Source organism: Gossypium hirsutum, chromosome D07 (assembly GCF_007990345.1).
Source record: "Gossypium hirsutum isolate 1008001.06 chromosome D07, Gossypium_hirsutum_v2.1, whole genome shotgun sequence".
Lineage (NCBI taxonomy): Eukaryota > Viridiplantae > Streptophyta > Magnoliopsida > Malvales > Malvaceae > Gossypium > Gossypium hirsutum.
This window is the reverse complement of record NC_053443.1, coordinates 25,684,454-25,708,081: the sequence shown is the minus strand read 5'-3', so window position 1 is coordinate 25,708,081 and position 23,628 is coordinate 25,684,454. Positions and strand designations below refer to the sequence as shown.

At 35.3% G+C, this 23,628-nt stretch overlaps 2 protein-coding genes and 1 long non-coding RNA gene across 7 annotated transcripts; 1 reads left to right on the top strand and 2 right to left on the bottom strand.

Moving 5' to 3' along the window:
- Positions 1-11,788: 11,788 nt before the first annotated feature.
- Positions 11,789-13,117, bottom strand: LOC107956725 (probable carboxylesterase 9). The gene has a single exon (XM_016892278.2). It carries the CDS (start codon positions 13,041-13,043, stop codon positions 12,087-12,089), a length of 957 nt encoding a protein of 318 aa, XP_016747767.1. The 5' UTR covers positions 13,044-13,117; the 3' UTR covers positions 11,789-12,086.
- A 2,600-nt stretch (positions 13,118-15,717) lies between these two features.
- On the top strand, positions 15,718-23,415 carry LOC107954583 (glyoxylate/hydroxypyruvate reductase HPR3). 5 transcript variants are annotated; one of them, XM_016890181.2, is made up of 5 exons: positions 15,718-16,478; positions 16,562-17,102; positions 22,613-22,709; positions 22,807-22,947; positions 23,035-23,361. In XM_016890181.2, the coding sequence occupies exons 1-4, from the start codon at positions 15,999-16,001 to the stop codon at positions 22,814-22,816; spliced, it is 1,128 nt and encodes a 375-aa protein (XP_016745670.1). In that variant the 5' UTR covers positions 15,718-15,998; the 3' UTR covers positions 22,817-22,947; positions 23,035-23,361. The 5 variants fall into 5 exon arrangements, with proteins under 5 accessions (XP_016745670.1, XP_040952832.1, XP_016745672.1 ...); XM_041096898.1 differs by lacking the exons at positions 22,613-22,709; positions 22,807-22,947; positions 23,035-23,361 and adding exons at positions 20,879-20,948; positions 21,119-21,656; XM_016890183.2 differs by lacking the exons at positions 22,613-22,709; positions 22,807-22,947 and having other exon boundaries at positions 23,035-23,415.
- Positions 17,725-20,033, bottom strand: LOC107914270 (uncharacterized). Its single transcript, XR_001688756.2, has 3 exons — positions 19,747-20,033; positions 19,495-19,591; positions 17,725-18,582 (listed from the first exon to the last, which is right to left on the bottom strand). It is a non-coding gene; the product is annotated as an uncharacterized lncRNA (long non-coding RNA).
- Positions 23,416-23,628: the final 213 nt, after the last annotated feature.

The following is a 23,628-nucleotide window of genomic DNA, read 5'->3' as shown; positions in this document are numbered from 1 at the left end:
TTGCATACCTCGGGTATTCATATCGTTATCTTGATTCTAAATTTTTATGTATTTATCTATAGTTCAAAAATAAAGTTCTCATTATTATCCTGGATATCTTCAGTCTAATAGTTTCAACTATAATTTACATTCTATAGTTTCAGTAGTAAGAGTACTTATCTAAATGGACTTCAGAGTCTTAGATTTTTGTTTAAAAAAGAACAAAATTTTATAAAATAAAATCTATTTGTGGCATGGTTCCCAAAATACCCCTTTAAAATATGCATGTAGATTTTAAGTAAAAACCACAGTTTGAGTTTTTAAATTAAGCTCTGATACCACTAAATGTAACCTTCTTAACCCGACCTAGATGTTATGGTCGGATTCTAAAGACTAAATTTGTCACCGAAATGGCTCCGATAAATTTCTGTAATTTCAAACATATTTTAAAACCATTTGTCTTTCTATTTAAAACTAGTGAAATTGGATATTTGTCTCTAGATCGCGAAAACATGTTAATTTTAGAAGACCAATTGATTTTAGAATTCCATTTGTAAGGAATAGTCATTTTAAAAACTAAGTTGAATTTTGTAAAAAACTAATTTCGACATAGCAGGGTAAATGTTTTTTTTTCTCATTAAGTTCTTACGAACTTATATATGAGTATGTATGTTTCAGGTTAGTATGTTGAGAGACTGCACCAAGAGGGACGACATATGGACCATGCCAATGAGGTGGCGCATTGGGTTATTATGCATACAAAGCACATTTGGTGGCATATAAGAATAAATAGTACTGTATAGAAGTCTATTTTTAGGATAATTGTAATAAGTTATGGTATTAGATGATAACTTTTGTAATTAAATTACTCTGCATATCCTTGTATATGTCATTGTTGTTTATGTGATCAATCAAATCTGTAATTAATTGTGGTCTATAATAGTAGTTTAAATTTATGTCTATATTCATGTGGTAACACCTGAGATCCGGATCTAGTGAATCTGATCAGGTTGAGGGCGTTTACATAGCTTATGTATTAGACACGAGAGTGATAGGGACAAAAATTGAACAAGTCCTGAATGTGCGAGAATTTGAAGATGTATTCCTATAAGAATTATCAGGGTTACCATTGAAAAGATAAGTAAAATTTCTAATCGAACTAATGCCCGAAGCTGGTCTGATTTCAATTGCTTCGTATAAAATGGCTCCGACAGAATTGAAAGATTTGAAAGCTCAATTGCAAGAACTGATTGATCTCAAATTCATTAGACTGAGTGTATCACCTTGGGGTGCAACAATTTTTTTGTTAAAAAGAAAGATGGAACAATAAGTTAGTTCATAATTGAACAAGGTCACTATAAATAACAAATACCCATTGTCATGCATTAATGATCTATTTGATCAGTTGAAAGGAGCCACCGTATTCTTAAAAATTGATCTTTGGTTAGGATATTATTAGTTGCAAGCCAAGGAATCAGATGTATAGAAAGCTACTTTTCAAACCCGATACGGACACTATGTAATCTAGGTAATGCAATTTGGTTTGACCAATGCCCCTACTGCAGTTATGGATTTGATGAACAGGGTATTTCATCCATACTTAATCAATTTGTACTTACGTTTATTGATGATATTTTGATTTATTCAAGGAATGAAGTTAGATCCCTTTTGTAATGGCCCAATTTTTCCCGGGCCCAAGACCAAATAATAAATAAAATAAAATAAAAAGTCCAAATATCAAAAGTCCATTTACAACAGTTACAAGCCCAAATTACAATAAATCCAACTGACTCAAATACAAGCCCAAATAAAAAAACCCTAAAGCCCAAATGACCCACAACCTAAACTCAATTTTAGTAAAAATTAAAACCCTCATCTAACCCTAGCCGCATGCCACGTCGGCGTCCCTCTCTGCACGCCTCTACCACCGCCACTATTAGCCTCTGTCACCTGCAAAACAAGAAGAACACGCAAGCAAAAAGGGGACAACAAACAAAAAAACAAACAAAAAACAAGAAGACAAAAAAAAAAGAATCTTGTAATCTGGCTATAAAAGCTATAAAAGCCATGGCAGTCAGTTTGTATTTCTTCTTCCTTTTCGGACACAAAAATATCAATCAAAAAACAAAATAATTTTTTTTTAAAAAGTGGTTCATCTGCTGTTTTTTTATTTTTTATTTTACTCTTAAACCTCTTATATTTTACATGCAAAAAAATAAAAAAGAAAAAGAAAAGAAGGAAACTCACCTGAGTCGTTTCGCATATTCGTTGGAAACTTTCTCCGATGTTAAAATTAGCTAAAAGAGGAGTCAAAACTTTCTCTTTTTTTTTTTATTTTTTTTGGGTATTTTAGCCTCAAATCCGGGTTCTATTCGAAAAAAGGAACAAAAATGGGGCTTTTTAACTTTTTGGCCACCATGTATGGCGACGCCATTACCGGTAACCGGTGGCCACCACAGTGGCCGACAGTCGGAGCCATGGCCGGAGGGGAAGAGGGTGAGAGAGCAAAGAGAGAGCTCACGTTTTTTTAAGTAAGGGTGCAGAATGATTTAAAAAAAACTAAGCTTAAATAGGCCTTATAAAACGACGTCGTTTTAGGGCTGATTACAATAGCCCCAAAACGGCGTTGTTTTGGCCTAACCCAATTTTTGACCTGCCCCTTTAAGAGGATCTGCGCATTTTTTACCAATGGGTTATTTTCGCAGTTGATCCTTGCCATGTATTGGTTTTAAAGTGACATGTATTATGTGATTATTGCCATTATGTGTACTATGAATTGTTTATTCGTATTTTCATATTGTTGTCATTCATCAACGTAACCTTTGATTCATACATTGTTTTAAATATTACATTTTTACCCAAATTCGTAGGAAAGGAAATTTATAAAAAATAAAGGCAATATTTCATATTTTAGAGATTCGAGAAAACGTACCCTAACTTACGGGGTTTTGATTTTTTTCGTTGAACCTAAAATAATCAAATATCCTTTTAAAATTAATATATGAGACTTTGATAAAAAAATTTAAAGCCAAGCTCTAAAGGATTCAAAATGTCGTGTCCTAGCTTATGGGATGTAATATTTCGTTATCTCGAGACAAGAGGGTATTTAACATCCGTTTCAATTTAATTCAAGTGTTTTCAAAATTAATATTAATAAAGAGGGATCGTATTTTAAATTCTTTTCGAGTTTTCAATTTTCGACATTAAGACATTAATTAATAAACTAGGTACCAATTTTGGGCATATCGAGGGTGTTGATCCTTCCTCGTGCTTAACCGACTCCCGAACCCATTTTTTGGATTCTGTAGACCAAAAATTATCATTTTAGTAAATTTAAAATTTTATTAAAAAGATTAAATTATGAGGTGATCTGATCACACCTAAATAAAAAGGATTGGTGGCGACTCCATTTTCATTTTTAAATTAAAAGTCAACCCTTTTCACAAAAAAATGGTTTCGATAGCTTGACGACTCCACTGGGGATGTAAAAATAAGAGAGTCCAGCCACAAGTTGATTAGTTCTTGTATTTTTGTCAAAAATTGATAATTTGGGAAATTTACGATCCTTTCATTGCATTTCATTTTTCTTATGGTCAGCATCATTTTGATATGTTTGCTTTATTGGTTCGAGTCTTTTAATCTCTGCACATTGCATTACATGACCGCTCGATTATACCTTTTCAATTGGGAGTGAGAAACTACCCCTTCACGGGGTTTTCACCTCTACATGGGATAGTGAATCGCTTTCGGGATATATCCGTACCTATGTCTTCGTGAGATTTTCATCTCTGCATGGCCATAGGGACATGTATTCCCCTGAACTGAACTCGATCCATATGAGCCTATAATGGGTAAGAATCGAGGTATCTATCAGTTCGGGTACCTTTACTTTAGAACCAAACCACATATAGTGAGGCCTAATGGCCTACCCTAGGAAGAACTACACCAAACCCTATTGGTCACCTAAATAGAAGCTTTGTTTATTATTCCTTGCTCACTTTAGCTTTGTATAATATATTGACTTGTTTTATTTTACTTTGATTGTGATTGTATTACATTTTCAAAACAGAAAAGAGGTGTTGATTCATGTTCAGTTGCTAAATAGAGAGTTTGTCATGGAAAATAGATTTCTTGATAAAGTGGAAGACAATGTAGTCGTCCGAATAGGGTCCAAGAAAATGTAACGAGGGAATGACGATAGTCTGATGAATGAGTATACGACTTTGCTTCATTGCCCAAAGATTCAAGCTGAAAAAGATTATTCGGGAGCCACCAACATTCCAAATTTCTTAAAGAAGCTAACGAGAATCACGAGGATGAATGAACAATGGGTCGCGGCTTGGATCAAGCAAAAAGGAGATAGAAGAGGCACCTCTTTAAAGAGTTCGCAAGATTCGATCTTAACATACGGATATGAAGAAGAGGATCAATGTCTTCACTTTGAGTATTAAGGCAGGGCCGTATATGTAAATATCTGTTTTATGTAAAGAGATTTATTTTCTAGTGAAGTTATTTTAATAGAATTGAATCCGAATCGATGTCTCTTTTTGCATTCATTCCATTAATCTGCATTACATTTCATTGAATGCATTAAATTTTACAAAATGACCCTAATTAATCAAAATTGTTACATTTACCCTGGAAACTAACAAAAATCCACCAACTAAATATCACTACGGTACCTACCGCAAAGCCAAAGCAATGGATCAAAGATTTGAACGATTAGAACAAATGCAAAGAGATATCCAGGCCCAGCTGCAAGAGCAATTAGCAAAAGTTCAACAAGACATAAGGGATCAGATGCTAGAATCCCAAAGAAGTATGACGAGTCAATTAACACAGTTACTAGCCGGAGGGAATGAAAAAGGGAAAGGCCCAGTGGTTAACAATAGGGATGATAATAAAGACCCTGCCTATTCCCTAAGTTTTACCCTGATAGGTGTCCAAGCCCAACCAGACGTGCATCCACAAGAGGCACCCATTATTATCAGACCCCAATAATATCAGACCGGTACCTCGGCACCAATGAATTACCTGATAGGCTCAGGTTCCAATCCGGGGAACAATCTAACCAATCCTATAGTTCCTGATCTAGATGAAACGTCAGAAATAGAAAAAGCAAAGGTGGAACTGCCAAAACAACTCGAAGATCGATACAGGAGGTTGGAGGAAAAACTCATAGCAATAGAAATGCTGATTACCATAGTGGGGTTGACGCCAAAGATTTGAGTTTGGTCCGATATCTAGTACTTTCCCCGAAATTCAAGACTCCAGAATTTGAAAAGTATAATGGGACTAGTTGTCCTGAAGCTCACATCACGATGTTCTGCTGAAGAATGACGGGATACATTAATAACGATCAACTATTAATTCGTTACTTTCAAGATAGTCTAATTGGGTCGGTTGCCAAATGGTACAACCAACTGAGCTGTGCCGAAATTCACTCATGGAAGGACTTGGCACAGGCTTTCATGAAGTAATATGGCCATGTGACAGACATGACGCTCGACAGAATCACACTCTAGAGTATGGAAAAGAAGCAAAGTGAGAGCTTCAAGCAATATGCCCAAAGATGGTGAGAGGTAGCAACACAAGTCCAGCCACCTCTTTTGGAGAAAGAAACCACAATACTTTTCATCAACACTCTAAAAGCCCCGTTCCTTAACCACATGTTGGGAAGCACTACCATGAGCTTCTCAAATATGGTAATGTCCGTCGAGATGATTGAAAAAGCGGTAAGAAGTGGGAAGATAGATGTGGGAGAAAGCGTCAAAAGATTAACCCAAAAGAATAAGGAAAATGAAGTGAGCAACCTGAGCATGTATAATAAAGGGTATTCCAAATCGATTACTGTAGGCTAGCCGAGAGCCATAACCACTAGCTATGAAGGCCCTTCAAGGCAAGAATCCAATTCAAAGACAAACACAGAACGACTCCAGTTCACACTCATCCCGATGACATATAGAGAGCTATATCAGAATCTATTTGATGCGCATGTAGTATCTCCATTCTACTCGGAACCCGTGTAACATTCGTTCTCTAAATAGTATGATGCGAACGCTCAATGCAAATAACATGCGGGAATAACAGGACACTCAATTAAAAACTGCATTACATTTAAAAAGTTAGTTGAAAGGTTCATCAAGATAGGCATCGTGAAGTTTGACGATCCATCAGGACCTAATGTGGCAGGAAATCTATTACCCAGCCATCCAGACCCAAGAATAAACGTGATAATTGAGAATGAAAGAAAGAGAACCAAAACCAATGTTGTAGAAGTAAAAACCCCACTGAAATGGGTTTTGAAACAAATGATAGACATGGGATTAATCATTCAGAATTCAGAGAAGAAACCAAAAGGGATAAGGAGCTACTGTGAGTTCCACGCTGAAGGTCATGAAATCCAAGAGTGTGTCGAATTCAAAGTTTGGTGCAAAGTCTAATAGATAATAAAGAGCTGGAATTCTTTGATGAGGGTAAAAGCCCGGAAGGAATGTTGGGGAATCTGAACATTAATGCTGTATTTGAAGAGGGAGTCGGGGAAGAGAATTTATCAGGCATTTACCTTTACACACCTATGAGTGTTTTGAACAATGAGACTACGAAAGAGGTCCCTGTATTTTTTAGAGCTAATTTAGAGTAATGTCCAAAACACTCTTATTGCTCTAAGCCTATGAGCAGTAAGAATTCTTTTGTGAGACAGACTTATGTCCAACATCTTTATTTTAATAAAATGCATCTTTGTTTCTCACTTCGAGCAAATATTCTTTTATTGTTTCCATTTAATTCATAATCATACCATACAGATAAATATTCTTCGATTCTTTTATTCCTTGGATCTTCCTTCGTCCCTATAACAGGTCTCTAGATATCAATGATATGAGGGACACTGCTATTGACTCAGAACCTCCTTTTGAGCAAGATAGGTGTCTAGAGGAACCTCAAGATTTTGAAGATGACCGAGACTAAAGCTTATCTCCTATTTTGTTAGGGATGATTGAACAAGATGAGAAACAGATCCTACCTTACAAAGAATCAATGGAACCAATGACTCTTCTCTATGTGGGGCATGAATGTCATTAGGCCGATCTCACCAAAAGCTTCTGGCGGTCATTGATTTTATCTTTGTGGCCATCGATTACTTCACTATGTGAGTGAAAGCTGTTTCATATGCCAATGTCACAAAGTCAATAGTTAGCAAATTCTTGAAAAAAAAAGAAATCATATGTCAGTATGAAATACCAAAAAGGATCATATCTGAAATGCACTAAATTTGAACAACAGCACGATACCAGAAATTTGTAGTCTGTTCAAGATTAACACCATATCACCTCAAAGTGAAAGATACAATAGAGGAAAAAAAAGGACCTCTACCGGAGCAACGCCTTTCTCTTTGGCTTATCACGATTTTGCCCATTAAAGTCGAGATTCTTTCTCTTTGAGTTTTTTTGGTCCAATCTTGATTGAAGAGAAAGGTTTAAAGTTATCCGACATTGTCAAATGTACCAAAAACAAATGATGCGAGCTTACCAAAAAAGGTTCGCCCCAGATAATTTCATTGGGGGGACCTGGTATCGAAGAAGATCCTTCCCATACAAAAGAACTTCAGAAGAAAGTGGATGCCAAACTAGGAAAGACCTTATGTGGAAGGCCTTATCTGGAAAAGCGTTGATATTGACCAAGATAGATGGCAAGAACCTGCCTAATCCTGTGAATTCTGATTCAAGCAAGAAATATTTCACTTAAAAAAAGAAAAAGAAGGAGAGGCCAAGGTGAAAACCCACAAAGGGCACCTTGAGACCAAAAGGGTTTTGAATTGAAAACCCAAGAATGGGAAATTCAAATTTTTGATTGAATGTGGGGCATGCGGTAGTCTTACTATGCCTGAATTAGCAAGAAGGAGGGATGCTACATCTTAGGGCATCAATAAAGTCTTCTGGGACTTCTAAACACGTATCAAGTTCAAAAGGTCCTCAAGAAGTTTTGTGCACAGAAGCTCATGCTACAATATCTGGGGCACCTATTTTCATCTTATTCATTTCGTATCTTAGCAAAATTTGCTATCTTTATTAATTTATTCGTTTTGAGATTTACTCTCAATAAAATTCCATCTTGTCCATTGTGATAAATTTTTTCGAGCATTTTTCATTGAAATAACGATTAATGGACTGATAATATTCAAGCAAAAGGAGTTCTGAATATTACTATGAAAGTTTCTAATAGTACGAGGACCTGAAACAGGACTATTATTTAGAACTAACCAAACCTCAGGGTTGGAAACATTTGAGAAAGAATAGTCTAAATTATGGTTATTTCTTCGGGTTTTTTGTTAGAAATACCAGCTGAACAAGAAGGCAGGGTAATGCGTTAGTGATAGAACATTGATGAACAAAGAGCATTGAAAACCTAAGCATTAAAAAAGGATCATTATCGAAAAATGACATTCTGTATTCATGCAAATATTATTCATACACATCTAGTTAGGAGCATTCGATTCATTCTGATAATGACATCCTAATTACTAGGCATAAATAGGTCCATATAATGGATTCTACAGGTCATGTTCCCTAGATAACAGGTCAATGAAGCCACTAATCCTATACCCTTGAAGTTGCATTGGGGTGGATTGAAGATCATATTAAACCTTATCTCCCTGAAGTTTCAGTGGAGCAGGTTGAAGTTACAAGTCTTATCTCCCTGAAGTTGCAGTGGAGCAGACTGAAGATAGCGAATCTTATTTCCCTGAAGTTGTAGTGGAACAGATTGAAGCTATAAATTGCAGATATTATCTCTCTGAAGTTGCAGTAGAGCAGATCATATCAAACCTTATCTCCTTGAAGTTGCAATGGAGCAGGTTGAAGATACCAATCTTATCTCCCTAAAATTGCAGTGGAGCATATTGAAGCTACTAATCCTATCTCTCTGACGTTGCAGTGGAGCAGATTAAAATAATGAATCTTATACCTCTGAGGTTGCAGTAGGTTGGATTAAATCTACCATAGCAAGTTTTATCTCCTTGAAGTTGTAGTGGAGCAGACTAAAACATCAAGTCTCATCTCCTTGAAGTGGCAGTGGGTTAGAACAAGGCTACTAGAAGAAGATGAGCACCAAGAAGTCAAGATTCGGTAAGACCGGGCAAAATTAGTCATTTTTAAAAGTCTTTGCTCCATTCTCGTTACATGACAACGAGCAAAGAGGGGCAGCTGTAATGACCCAATTTCACCTAAGCCTAAGACCAAATAATAAATAAAACCAAAAAAAAAAAATAAACAAGTCCAAATATCAAAAGTCCATTTACAACAGTTACAAACCCAAATTACATTAAATCTAGCAAACCCAAATCAAAAAACCCTAAAGCCTAAATGGCCCACAACCTAAACTCAGTTTCAGTAAAAACTGACACCCTAATCTAACCCTAGCCGCATACCACATTGGTGCCCCTCTCCGCACGCCTCTGCCACCGTCACCGTTAGCCTCTGTCACTTGCAAAGCAAGAAGAACACGTAAGCAAAAAGGGGACAACAAAGAAAAAATAAACATAAAACAAGAAGACAAAAAACGAATCTTGTAATTTGGCTATAAAAGCCATGGCAGTCAGTTTGTATTTCTTCTTCCTTTTCGAACACAAAAATATCAATAAAAAATAGAATAATTTTTTTAAAAAAGGTGATTCCTCTGCTGTTTTTTTATTTTTCTCTTAAATCTCTTATATTTTAGATGCAAAAAATAAAAATAAAAATAAAAAGAAAATAAGGAAACTCCCCTGAGTCGTTTCACATATTCGCCGGAAACTTTCTCCGACGTCGAAATTGGCTAAAAGAGGGGTCAAAAGTTTCTACTTTTTTTTATTTTTATTTTGGTATTTTAGCCTCAAATTTAGGTTCTATTCGAAAAAAAAGAAAAAAAAAGGGGTTTTTTAACTTTCAGCGTCACCGGTGATCGATGGCCGCCACGGTGGCCGACGGCTGGAGCCATGGACGGAGGGGAAGAGGGTGAGAGAGCAAAGAGAGAGCTCTCATTTTTTTTAAGAAAGGTGCATAATGATTTTAAAAAAAAAAACTCAGCTTAAATAGGCCTTATAAAATGACGTCGTTTTAGGGCTGATTACAATAGCCCCAAAATGGCGTCGTTTTGGCCTAACCCAATTTTTGACCCCCCTTTAAGAGGATCCGCACATTTTTACAAGTGGGTTATTTTCGCGGTTGATCCTTCCGCTTTTTCGCCCATTTTCAATTTAATCCTGCTTTCTTTTTTTCTCTGCAATTTTGCCTTCGTCTCATTTTGGCCCCCTATGAAACGGTGTACTTTGGGGACTGGGAATAATTTCTTATTTAATCCCTCGTCCTTTTTGCGCATTTTGAATTAGTCCCTTTGTTTATCTTTTATCTTTATTTATCCCGTTAATTTTATTTGAGTGACAATTGGGTCCTTTACTCCTTTTAATTCCTTATGTATTTACTTGTTAGCCTATTATTTATTTATTTATTTATTTATTTTATTATTATTTAAAACTGTTCTCTTATTTTTTTTACTAGGCATCTATTTGTTTATTTTGTTTGTCATCCATCATTATATATTTATGTAATTTACTACAAATGGCTCTCCAAATTTCATTTATATTTTAATTTGGTCCCTTATTTTCAAAATTTTCTTTTACAAACTATTTCCCTCAATATTCATTTATGTACTTACTCCAGTAGTATCTCCCATCTGTACCAGATGTTGGGACACATGATGGGTGTTATAACTTTAATATGTATACATCATGTTAATGTACATAACGGTTTTTTTTAATTTGTCAAAATAAATTGGACTTTTTAATTGGATTTATATATGGCATACTAGTCCCAACATGTGTCATTTGCTCAATCTAACCCTATAGACTATATACCATTTAGATTACCTACTCATATAAATTATATTTTTGTATTACAATCCAACTATGTAATGTACATTAATATTAGTTAATGTTTAGGTAATTAGTGAACTAATATCTACTCACGCATTTAGCTTTATATGTAAAAAAAATTAAGGATATCATCTAAAGAATATTAAAAAACCATGAGGAAATATTCGGAAATTACAATTACGATAAAATCACTTAATTAATTAAGAGTAAAAATGTTGACACTTTCAATCATTGAGGTGTGTCCATTTCAACCTTAATGAAGTGTGAAATATAAGAAGGTACGTCGATTTTCTATAGAGCTTCCTTGTATAAGGGTTTCATAGAAATGAATACAAGCTTAGGATTTTGGATTTCTTTTGGCATGCATCAATTAAAATAACAAAACCTTAAAGCTCACATAATAGGTGATCGAAAAATCCAAATGTTGCTTTAAAATACAAAAGTTTAAAATTTCTCTTTCCCTCCTCCTTTCTTTCTCTTCTTTTAATCTATCTTTTTTTTTTTAAAATCTTTTTATACTATGCTGAAATTTTTTAAAATTTTTAAATTAGTAACAATAAAATTACACTTTAATCTCTCTAAAATTATAAAAACTCGATTTAATTCTTTAAAAATTATAAAGATATAAACTATAAAAAATTAAAATTTCATTCGTTCCTAAAAAATTGTTCTGGCTTCGCCCTTGCATATGATAATGTTTTCTCAAACACGAGGACCGTAACTAAATTCTGGGATCAACTTATCAGCTCCATCTCTCCAGATTATATAGATCATGTCTGCTTGAATTCATTCAATCCCTGTTGTTGTATAGCGCTATGTGCAAACAGAAACAATGTAGCAATTCAAGTAAAATTTAAGAAAGCAAAAGGTATGAAATAAAAATAAGAATTGAAAGAAGAATGAACTGAAAACGATTCATTAATCATTGCAATAAACCCTAAAATTATATACATAAAACCATACAAAAGAAAAAAAAATATCACGCCAGTAACTTGCCCATGATCAACAAAAAGAGAACATGATTTAATTTCGTTTACTTCGCAATTATCAATAACATGAAACAATGACTTATCAAAAGTAACCCACTTCTAATGAAAAGACACTAACACCACTAACATATGTATATATAACAAACTAAATAGAAAAGTGGAATCCCTTGTGAAGAATGGATTTTAGATGATGAGTTCAGCTTGTAATTTCAAATGATAAATTCCTTAATAATATTCAAAATGGCCTGAGCTCTTTGTGTATCCACGATATCGATGTTATGGAAGCCGACAATATCGAAACGTGCATCAACTTGAACCTTTTCAGCCACCAACATTTGCACGACTGCTTGCACCCTATCAAACATTGGATCCATGTCGAATGAAATCACCAAACACCGCCCTAACGAACTGACCTTACTCTTGTACACTGCATCCTGCATTGGATTACAATATCGGTGGTCACGGTCTGTTGCCTTAGGCAATGCTAACTCCCACAAGAGATCAAGTACAGGCAATGGTATCAACTGATCCGTTGCATATTTCAACTCTGATGGCAGTCTTTCTTTCCCCCCAAACATTGGTTGGTTTAAAAATATACCATTAGTATTTAAAGGCTTTATATCACGATCTGCAGCTTTTATAGCAGCATGAAACGCAATATTGCCACCGCTGCCACGCCCACCAAGGTAACATCTTGTGAAATCTCCGTAATCTCTTAGCCATCTTTCTCCTTGAGGGTCCAAAACCTGTTTCTTCACCCACAGGATCGTGTCAATGGCATCTTCATACTGCGTCGGGAGCCTGTGCTCGGGGGCAAGACGATGCTCCACTGCTACGACAATGGCGGGTGTTTCACTGGCAATGGTAGAGCAAGGTTGATGAGTTGTGATATTGGAAACGCTGAATAAAGTGAAGCCACCACCATGGAAGTAGAAAACGATGGGTAATCGTACAACAGTGTTGTCATTAGATGGCAATTTATTGGGGCGGAAAATGCGTGCCCAGACCTTTGTTTCTTCGTTGACGGTGACATCTTTAGAAACAGTGGGGATACCTGGAATTATGTCGGGGTTGGCTTCGGTGCTGGGGAAGTTGATTAAGCGAGTGATGGTACCGTCTGGGTTGGGACGTATACTGAGGTGCTGGTATGGGTCGAATTTCGACATTGTTATGGTGAGATTTGTGGTGTAAATTCGAAGAAGATAGTTAAATTGCGATACTTGTTCGTGGCATATGACCCATTCAAAAGGCTGCCTTTGTCGCTGTTAGAAATTTGCGATAACAGAATTCCTGAAACACCCGGATTATTTGATGCTTGGAACTAATTTGTAGTCTTAAGATTAGGATTCTTTGAGGCAATCTTAGAGTTGTTGACTTTTTTACGTTCGTTGCTTTATTTCAAGCTCTTATTTTGAATACTTCCATTTGTTCTTGTTGACGAAAAAGTTCACTTTATGGGTTTGCTTGAAAAGGTAATGCTTGAGCTCTATTGGGCTAATCAAGCAAGTCATCTAATCATGGCTATTTTTGGGTGGGCAAATACGCCATGATGTGTTTGAGTACCAACTTCAATTTGAAACCCTAAACCCACGTCTCTAGCTCGATTGATAATGTGCTTGGATAAAGGTACTCAATTTCATTATCTTACCCCTTTCAGTAGTGAATTGGAACAATAAATTTTTAGTTTTATTCCTGTGCAAAATTTAATCGATGTTGATCATATCAATGTATATAGGTTGATTTCCCCCATATCAATAGGTACAAAATAAATTAATTTAAAATTAAAATTAAAATTATTTATTTGGACTTATTAAATTATGAATTGTTATATGATTAGTATAGTATGATTTTATTGTTTAATTTATGAAATAATTTTTTTGATTATTTATTTTGAATTTGTTTAATGATGGATTATATTTATAGAGTTTATTAAAAAATATTCTATATAATAAATAAATATTTTATATGTGAGATTTATTTAATCTCATTATTTGATATTTATAAATGTTTTTACATACATATATAAAATATTTTTTTTAAAACCAACGATAAATTTAAAATGATATATCAAACAAATTAATACTTATACAAGCTAGTACCAGCAAAAAAAATCCACCATTGTAATAGCTACTACATGTTTGGATAACAACTCCAATTGAAATTTAAATATTTTACGCACATCACATCCATCATTTTTCATTGGCCCTTTCCCAACTCATAAATAAGAGCATAATGTACTTCAGCGAACTCAAAACTTACATTCTCCTACATTGGTAACAATATCAATGCCAATCAAATTAAGAGTCAATCAACAAAGACAAAATAATATTAGTTATATATAAACAATATTATATATATCTAAATAATTTTTAGATAAAAACATACCTTATAAATATAATAACATGTAAATTTAATGTGAGAATGTTGAAAAAGGACTTAAATGTAAATTCTAAAAGAGTTGAAGGATTAAAGTGTAAATTTTATCAAAAAGAGAAATATAAATTATTATTAATTATTTGGCATTTAGAATATATTGGAATATGTATTTTTGTGATGAAAATCACTTTTGGTTTCAAATTAGAAAGATTTGAAAGTACATATACTAAATTATAAAATTTTCATTTTTTAATGAGAAAATGAAAAAAAAGTGTAAATTTCACTACCAATGGATTCATATTAAATGTTAAGTGTGAGTCATGAGTAGATGTCCATGGGCCGGGTCCAAAAAAATTTTTTTGGCCCGCGTTCTAGGTCCGGCCCGACCCTCCCCGAAATATGGGCCTAAAATTTTATCCAAGCCCGGCCCGAGAAAAAATTTCTAAGCCCAAGCCCGACCCGGCCCGGTCCATTTTTTAATAAAAACCAAAAATTATTTTAAAAATAAAAAATAAAAAAAGTATTTTAAAAATATTTTAAAATTAAAAAAATAAAAAAATATTTTTACTAAACAAAAAAGTGGTGCCCGAGGCCCGGCCTGTTTTCTAAACGGGCTCCGTTTTTTTGCTCAAACCTATATTTCGGGCCTATATTTTTACCCGAACCTTCCCATATTTCGGGTGGGCTGTCGGGCCGGGCGATCTAGTCATGAGATTTGAGTTAAAGGTAGCAATAATAGCGGTAGTAAGGGAAGTGGAAGAGGAAGGTAAAATTTTAATATTTTTATTTATTTTAATATTTTAATATATTTATTTCTTTTTATTTATTATTATTTTTGAAAAAAAATTTATATATTAAAAAATATTTATGTACTTTTATATATTTTTTGAATTTTTTAGAATTAAGATCAAATTGAGATTATTTGTAAGTTGATGGTTTATTTTTAAAATTGTGACTAAATGAATATAATATGTAAAAGTTGAGTGTTAAATTATTATTATACCAATTTTTTAATTGCCATGTCACCCTCCTGTCAGGTACTTGACGACATGTAATAAAAATAAAAACAAAAATGATGTTGCTTAGTTAGGTGACCAATTTTTTTTAAAAAAATTCATCATTGATGACAAAAAGCCAAGATAATAATTGAGTGACCTGTAGTGTAGTTTAACCCTTAATAAAAAGGACTCAACCCGTGTCAAATGGTAAATAAATAAAAAGCTTTGACTTGTTGGACATAAAAAAAAAAAGAAGACTAAAGATTCAATTTAGGCCTAATCTTTTAGGATTTGCTCACATAAAACTAAACTTTTAAAAATGGTCATATAAGAGGCTAACTTTCATAAATATATTTAAATGAAAGTCAAACTTTTTAAAGTGATCAAATAAGAGTCCAATATTTTTGAAAGTGTTAAAATAAAAGTCACATTTTTTCAAAAATACTAAAATAAGATTTTCTTAAATACTGTATCTCAAGTTCAACTAATATATTATTATTATATGTTTTATTATAAACAAATCTAACATTTAGCTACAAATTAAGTGCATAAAAACCATTCTTTAAACACTTCTCTAAAGTTCAAACCAATATTGAATCATTTATAAAGGTTGCACCCTCTCAGCTCAAATTAGAACATTTACCCATAATGTAAAGAATCTTACAAATTTTACCAAAACAAAAACAAAAATCTTACAAAATCCGCACCTATCGCACACGGCACCGGTGTAAAGCACTAACAAAGCAAATGGCAGTAGCAGCTGAAAACCAATCTCAGCCTCCCCAAAACGATTTGCCCTATGTCCTCATCTTGAAACCCCCGGCAGCATTCAGCATCTTCGGTGACCATTTCTTCCACTCACCCAAATTCCAATTCCTGAAAGCGTTCGAATCCCCACTCCCTCTTTCCCAGTTCTTGCTCACCCATGCACAGTCCGTACAAGCCATTCTCACATCAGCTAGCGGTTCTGTCACCGCTGATACTATCCGCCTTTTGCCCCACCTGGGTTTGGTCGTTACCACTAGCCAGGGCATTAACCACATCGATTGCTCCGAGTGCCGACGCCGTGGCATCGCAGTGGCTGGCGCTGGAACCATTTTCTCCACTGATTGTGCGGATTCCGCGGTGGGATTGCTGCTCGACGTTTTGAGGAAGGTTTCGGCTGCTAACCGCTATGTCAAGCAAGGGCTATGGTCTTCCCAAGGAAACTATCCTCTTGGCAATAAGGTCGTAATCTTACCCTTTCTTTCCCTCAGATTTAAATTATGTACGTAATGTTTGTTTATAATTTGGTAATTGAAGAATTTCAGCTTGGTGGTAAGCAAGTGGGAATTGTTGGATTAGGAAGTATTGGAACAGAAGTCGCTAAAAGACTGGAGGCATTTAGCTGTTCTATTTCATACAATTCAAGAAGCAAAAAACCTTCAGTACCGTACACTTTTTATCCCAATGTTGTTGAACTGGCGGTTCATTGCGATGCCCTTATAATTTGCTGTGCTTTAACTGATGAAACACACCACCTGATTGGCAAGGAAGTGTTGTCAGCGTTGGGGAAGGATGGGGTCATTATTAACATAGCTCGTGGACCCATCATTGATGAGAAGGAATTGGTGCAGTGTTTAATTAAGAGAGAGATCCGAGGTGCCGGCTTGGATGTGTTTGAGCATGAACCTGATGTTCCCGTTGAGCTCCTTGCATTGGATAATGTAGTCATGTCTCCTCATAATGCTGTTTGTACAACGGAATCTCTTGAAGAGTTGCGTAAAACTGTGGTCGGAAATTTCGAAGCCTTCTTCTCAAATGAACCCCTATTAACACCTGTTCCTTTGGATGATCTGCCCCATTTGTCAGGTTAGCTACTACAAATTTCTCTGAGGGTGTTGTAATTCTCGACATCATGAATGGTATCTGTTTTGTTTGTTGTTTTAATATACCGCACTACAGAATCTCGTATGTATAAGAAATTGTTATTGTCGAATAAGCTGATATAGCGTACTGCGAAGTTGAAAGATATGACGCTTGTTGGGATCCTTTTGTAAATTTTTAAGCAAATATCATATCAATGTCTTCCTTCTTACCCATCCATCTTCTTTCTCAATCTTATTGAAACATGTAACATCCTCTACTTGACCCGATCGACCCCATCGACCAGATCCGAATATTAGGTGTTATTTCCTATAACAAATTTAACCTGAACTTTTTCTACTCACCTATGTAACTATACTAACAATGTCTTATAAAATTTCTTTAATCTCTTTCTCCTAAAATACCTTGTATATAATATTTGAAGTCTTATTTTTTATCTTATGCGCAGACTTCAACTTTGCCAATAGTTTTTTGTATAGCTTAGTCGTTATCATATAGCCTTAAGACTTTTCATACATCTTTCTCTTACGTTTTCCTCTTTCTTTCCTTCTTTCTCTGTATGCGTAACAACTTAGTCCATTGCTTCCTAGATAGCCGTGACATCGTCTCCCAAAGCACTATTCTTTATATTCTTGAAATCAGATACATTCATAGTAAATTCATAAAAACTTAGTGAGACAACTTTCACACAATTATTTATTATTTCTTGTTAAGCTTAGAGCATTGCACTTTCCTGTACTTCTTAAGCAGGTACTTACTAAAATTAGTGTTACGAATATTAAACCTTCACTTACTGTATCTTCTTTTGCACTCTGTAAGCATTCTTACCTTAGTCACAATTGCTCCACTTGTGGGCTTGAACTCATGAAATACGTTCTAATTCACCTTTCATTCTGGTGGACAAGGTAGGCTTCATCCTCTTTCAGCATAAAATGTTCCTCACCAGTCTTTCATCGTCTCAAGCTCGTTGGTTGCGCTTTCATTCAAAGTTCGCTCAATCAACTTTGTCTTCGAAACATTACCACGAAGGCCAATTTTACCGACCGCACCATAAAGGCGTACACTTGACATAGATAACCACAGAAGTCTTTCTTTGACATAGATAGCCACAAGAGCGTCCAAACACGTATACAAGATAGCCATAGAGTCGTCCATATAGTTAGATGGCCACAAAAGCGTCCACATAATATCAGATAGCCACAAAGGAACCTACTCACATTAAATAGCCTCAAGGGCGTCCAAACTCATATAGAAGATAGCCATAGAGATGTCCATATAGTTAGATGGCCACAAAGACATCCACTTTGATAGACTTCGCCACGGGAGCGCATTTAATAGATACAGCCTCGAAGGCTCTTATAGAACAGAATCAACCACAAAGACATCCACTTTAACATATTTCGCCACGAAGGTGCATTCATAGAGTCGTCCACTAAGGGTAGGTTTGAATGGGCGGCACATTTACCTGCGGTTAATGTAAAAACAACAGTGGCGATGAGATTAGATACTGTAGCGATACTGTAACGTGAGACAAAAAGTAAACTAAATGCATCGTACCGCACCCAATCGCCCATTCAAACCCGTTCTAAGACTTTATATAACAAGTATCGTCGTAAAGACTCACGTATAACAGAGGACAGCTACAGAGGCTTCCACTTATCAAAGAACAACCACAAATGCTTCCACATTTCAGTAAATGGTGTTTTCGACGATAAGGATTTGCCTAAACTCAACGTTATGAGATTTTCCCCTCATTGCTTGGTACTCTTCCAACCGTCATTCATCTTCTTTCCCCACATGATGTCAGAGTCCCAAACTAGGTGTTACGGTTTTCGTATCCCTATATGATGCTATAGTCCCAAATTAGGTCTTACACTATATGGTCTTTTTGCCATGACCACGGTTTTTCCTTATCAAAATTTGTGTTTATTGTCCTGGCGGACTCATACGCAAGTAGACTCAACATGCAAACTTATGCAACTCATGCACAAACTCCTCATGTAGAGACAAAAACACACGTTTCCCTTCACATGTAGACTCTTTTCATGACAAAGAGAATTGTGCTTTCAGACTCATGCAGAGACTTATAACAAACAGAGACATACTTCCGCACACACTCGTACATACATACATACATACATACATACATACATACATTTTCCTTTAGAATAGAAGCATATCATTGAGCTCATTCTTTCTTTACATATTCATCATGCATATACTTTTTCATAACAGAGGCATATCATCCATAAACATCACATGCAAGCTCATCAAACAAGCATCTTTCATAGAATCAGCGTTTTATGCCTGTCTTCGTTTCATAGATTTATCATTTAGAACAGAAGAGGTGGATATAGAAACATATAGCCACACATACAAGTAAGATTCAGTTCAGAGACTCAAAATCCTCACAAAACCTCAACTTTGGTAGTTTCAAACATCAACTCTCGACTTCCATCGAGTAGATTAACAGCCTGTAAATGTTAAACCACAGAAAACTTGTCACGATCTTTCCATCTCGTTCATTTCCTTTCTCACTTGAAAATCAGAATCATACAATAAAGTTCTACCATTTTCATTACTAAGCTAAACAGACTTGCCCTCATGATAGTAATGCTGCGAAACTTACCTTAACAGGTGCATCTCAAAGCTCATCCTCTCGTTCTAATCTCATCCTAAGGGTGAGTGGATTTTCCCTTCACCTCATCCTTATATAGATAGAGAATACTTACTAAGTAAGAAAACAGTGTTTATCATTTATCCGGTCAGCTAGATATTTTTCCTTACCTCGTTAGATGTTTGACACGCGTCTTAATTCACGTGATTATAGATGCATGACAGTTGTAAAAGAAACACGTACGAGCAATCTTACTTTTACATATCATACTTTTGGGTCTCAACTCATTGTTCGTTAGAGCGCTGGTTGATAATCCAACTAGTCACACTTGGCACATTATGCCTTCTTGGCGGTGACCCTATTATCTGTGTCTCCTCAATATCCAACAATGCTTTCTTTCTTATTAACTCATTCCTTTTTAAGGGATTTTTGCATTACAATTCGATATTAATTACGCGCCCACGTACATGCCATGAGCACTAGGGGGGCGAATAATAGTTTATTTACTTATAAACTTTAGGGCTTGCCATACACCAGGCTTTACCTTACCTTGACCTCGTCTAACCATCGGACCTTATACTTAGCTCAAAGGAGATTTTCTTTCTTCTTTAGCCCTAATCCGATGAAAGGAAGAGAGAGAAAATATCTTGTCCTACCTTTTCTTAAGCTCTTTGATGGGACTTTATAAATGTCACATCAATCATTCGGTGGTTTTATTCAAATCTACAAATTTCAAGGAATACAATCAATGTATTTTTCTCTTAGTTTCTAACTATCTTAATTCACATTCAATTGATTCCTAACTTTCTTTTCCTTAAAACTTAACCGGCTCAAGGCCAACATTACAAAGTGCTCTCTAATGCTAACATAAGCTTCTTATTTCAAGGTTCATTCTCTTGTAATGGAATTTGCCCAAACTATGTATGCCAATACAAGGCTTTTGGGGTGAGTCCTCCCTTACTAGACATAGTTCCAGTTTACTGTGCCATCCCAGTGTTCGCCAATATCAAGGCGTCATGGACGCACTCACGTAGCTCTTATTCTTAGACTAGTTTTAACACTATTCACTTCTTCACGTATCGTATCCTTCTCATCTATAGAACAGTACTCGAATACTAAGACTCCGTCTGGCGGGATGTTACAGGTCATATATTACAAGGTGAGGTGAGGTACTCTATGTTGCAGGGTGAGGAGGAAATGATGACTAAGAGTTGGTGCGTGACCATTATTAGATGATATTGTCTGTTCCACGTCTTCCGATTATGATAGCTTGAAACTAGAAACTGTGTAGAATTTCTTGAAACCTTTGTTAAAAAGTAGTTATTAACTGATTTCTTTGAAGAAATAACAAACATTATTGATTGTTACTGTGTGGTTTTTCAAGCTTGCTCATGGTAGTTAAGAACCCAGACAGGAGTTTTTGCCTCTTCGCTTCATAGAAAAAGCTTTGTTCCTTGTATTAGCACGTCTACACATGAGCACCAAAGATGAGAGAGAAATCAGAAATGTGTATTCGCCAGCTTAATCTCCAGGCCCAATTTCAACCACATTGACCAGCATAGAAAAACCCCTCACATCATCCTGCCGCTGCCTTCACTGCAGCACGTCATAACAGCCAGCGCAGGCGTCAAATCACATTGACTTGAATGAGTGCAGGAGGCTTGACATAGCAGTCACCAACACTGCCGGCGTGTTTTCAGCTGCTGTTGCTGTGGTTTGTTGATTGACGTACTTAGAAAATTTCTGCTGCGGGTCGGTACGTTAGACACGGTCTTTGGTCCGCCAAAGGAGACTATCCTCTTGGTTCGAAGGTCATCATTTCTCCTTTTTCAGTTTCACGTTTGTGGTTTTCCGTTAGTTTCTCAGAAAAATTCTTTTGTAGAAACATTGGTTCTTAAATTTAGATAGAAGCATTTGTTGTGTCCACTGTCCACTAAAATGGGGATCAGAAGGAAGGATTCAGGATACATAGCCAAGTTAAAATTCTTTTTTTGGAAGTAAAAGGATACTAACAATTCCTGTCATATGAGATTCCTAGAATATCGCTTAAAACTAAATTGATAGCAGCAGGTTGGTCAAAAAGATGGAGTCCAGGAGCCACAGATGCAGCAAAGTTGGCCATAAAATCAGCTGTAAAATTAGCCTCCCCATAAACGTGAGAGAATTTGACTATTCAATGTTTGTCCCTCAACTCAACAATGCTTCGGATCAGCCCGACATTGGAGTTCACCCCTTTTGTATTCAGAAGTTGCACCACATTCATGTTATCACTTTCTAAAATTACCTTCTTAAAACCCTTCTTAAAATGGCCCATATTTCTGCTTTAAGAGCAGAACATATACTAATGTTTCTAAAGTAGCCTTCTATCCAATTACCATGCTTGTCTCGAATAACTCCTCCAGCATGTTAGAAAAATCATATATATATTTTGTATATATATAGAGCGTAAATTGCATAAATAGTCACGCGACTATTAGAAATTTTTTTATTAAGTATTCTGACTTTACAAAGTTACAATTACTAATAGATTGCTGAGTTGGCAGTTAATGACATGTATTTTTCTTAACCCTTTATTTTTTTCCACAATTTCCATGTCATTTTATAATTAATTAAAAAAATTGAAACCCAAAACTTAAAACTACACCGTTTAGCTTCATTCTCTAATTCTTCAAACTCTTCTTTTGAGGTTAAAGAATTTCTCCAATGCCTTGCTAACAGATCCGCTCCAATGTTTCAACTTTCTTGGAGGGCATTCTAAATTTACATTAAACTAAATTTCAATAAAAAAAAAAAGAATAACAAAAGCTTTGCTCTTTTTATTTTTTTATTTTGTTTTGGATGAATGAAGACTGTAATATCTTTGAAATTTGAATCTCAGCAAGGAAGCAGCAAAAAGTTCAATGCTTTATAACTATAAACATGGCTTTTCTGGGTTTGCAGAAGGTTGATAGATTCTCAGGAAAAGGAAATGGAAGGTGATGTAATGTCCCGCAACAGTTTGCACTGGCTGATTTTGTTTTATTTTTAGCATCTACAACTTTAAGAACTGAAAAGATCACTTACAAATTGCAGCATTTCCTAGTGTTGTTCAAGTGATTCCTAATTTAGTTCACAAGCTTCATACAACTCGAAGATGGGACTTTATGGGGCTAAATGATCATTCTTTGGCAAATCTTTTAACTACAAGCAACATGAGTGAAGGAATAATCATTGGTATAATAGACACGAGTAATAAATAAATCTCTACACTGTTACAAGGCTCAACGTAAAGGCTGATAAATTTGGAAACCATGCTTGCAGGAGTGCCGCCAGAATCTGAGAGTTTCAACGATAGGGGCATGAATCCAATTCCATCTTACAAATTGCAGGGTTATATTTCCTAGTGAGGATCTTTTGGGGGCTATCGGAGGAGGAGGTGGAGGAAGCTTTCCAGTCATTGTTTAATGGAAGATCAAGCTGGTTCAGGTTTCAGAAAAAAAGTTACAATATTCAATGTGCCTTTCACTCTTGGAATCTCCATTCTTCGTTCACTATTTCTGCTTCCCTTCTACTCTTCTCATCAGCTTTGCCCCTTTCTTTGTAATTGAAGCTGTATAAGATTTTTAGGGTGTTAAAAAGAACCATAAATGGTGTAGTTTAATTGAAAAACTACTAATTATATTTTATTTAACTGAAAATTTTCCATCAAAAGGTTTCTTGAAAACAATTTATCATTCACCTATAATTGGTTTTTAAGCATGTTAAATTTCACACATTAGAGTACAACTCCAATAATAACCATAAAATCAATGTATTATACCTTTTTTTTTTTTGTTAAACATAATCTCATTAGACATGTTTATAAAACGAATTTCCAACAATCCCCTCACGAATGAAAATTGTCTTGACCAAATA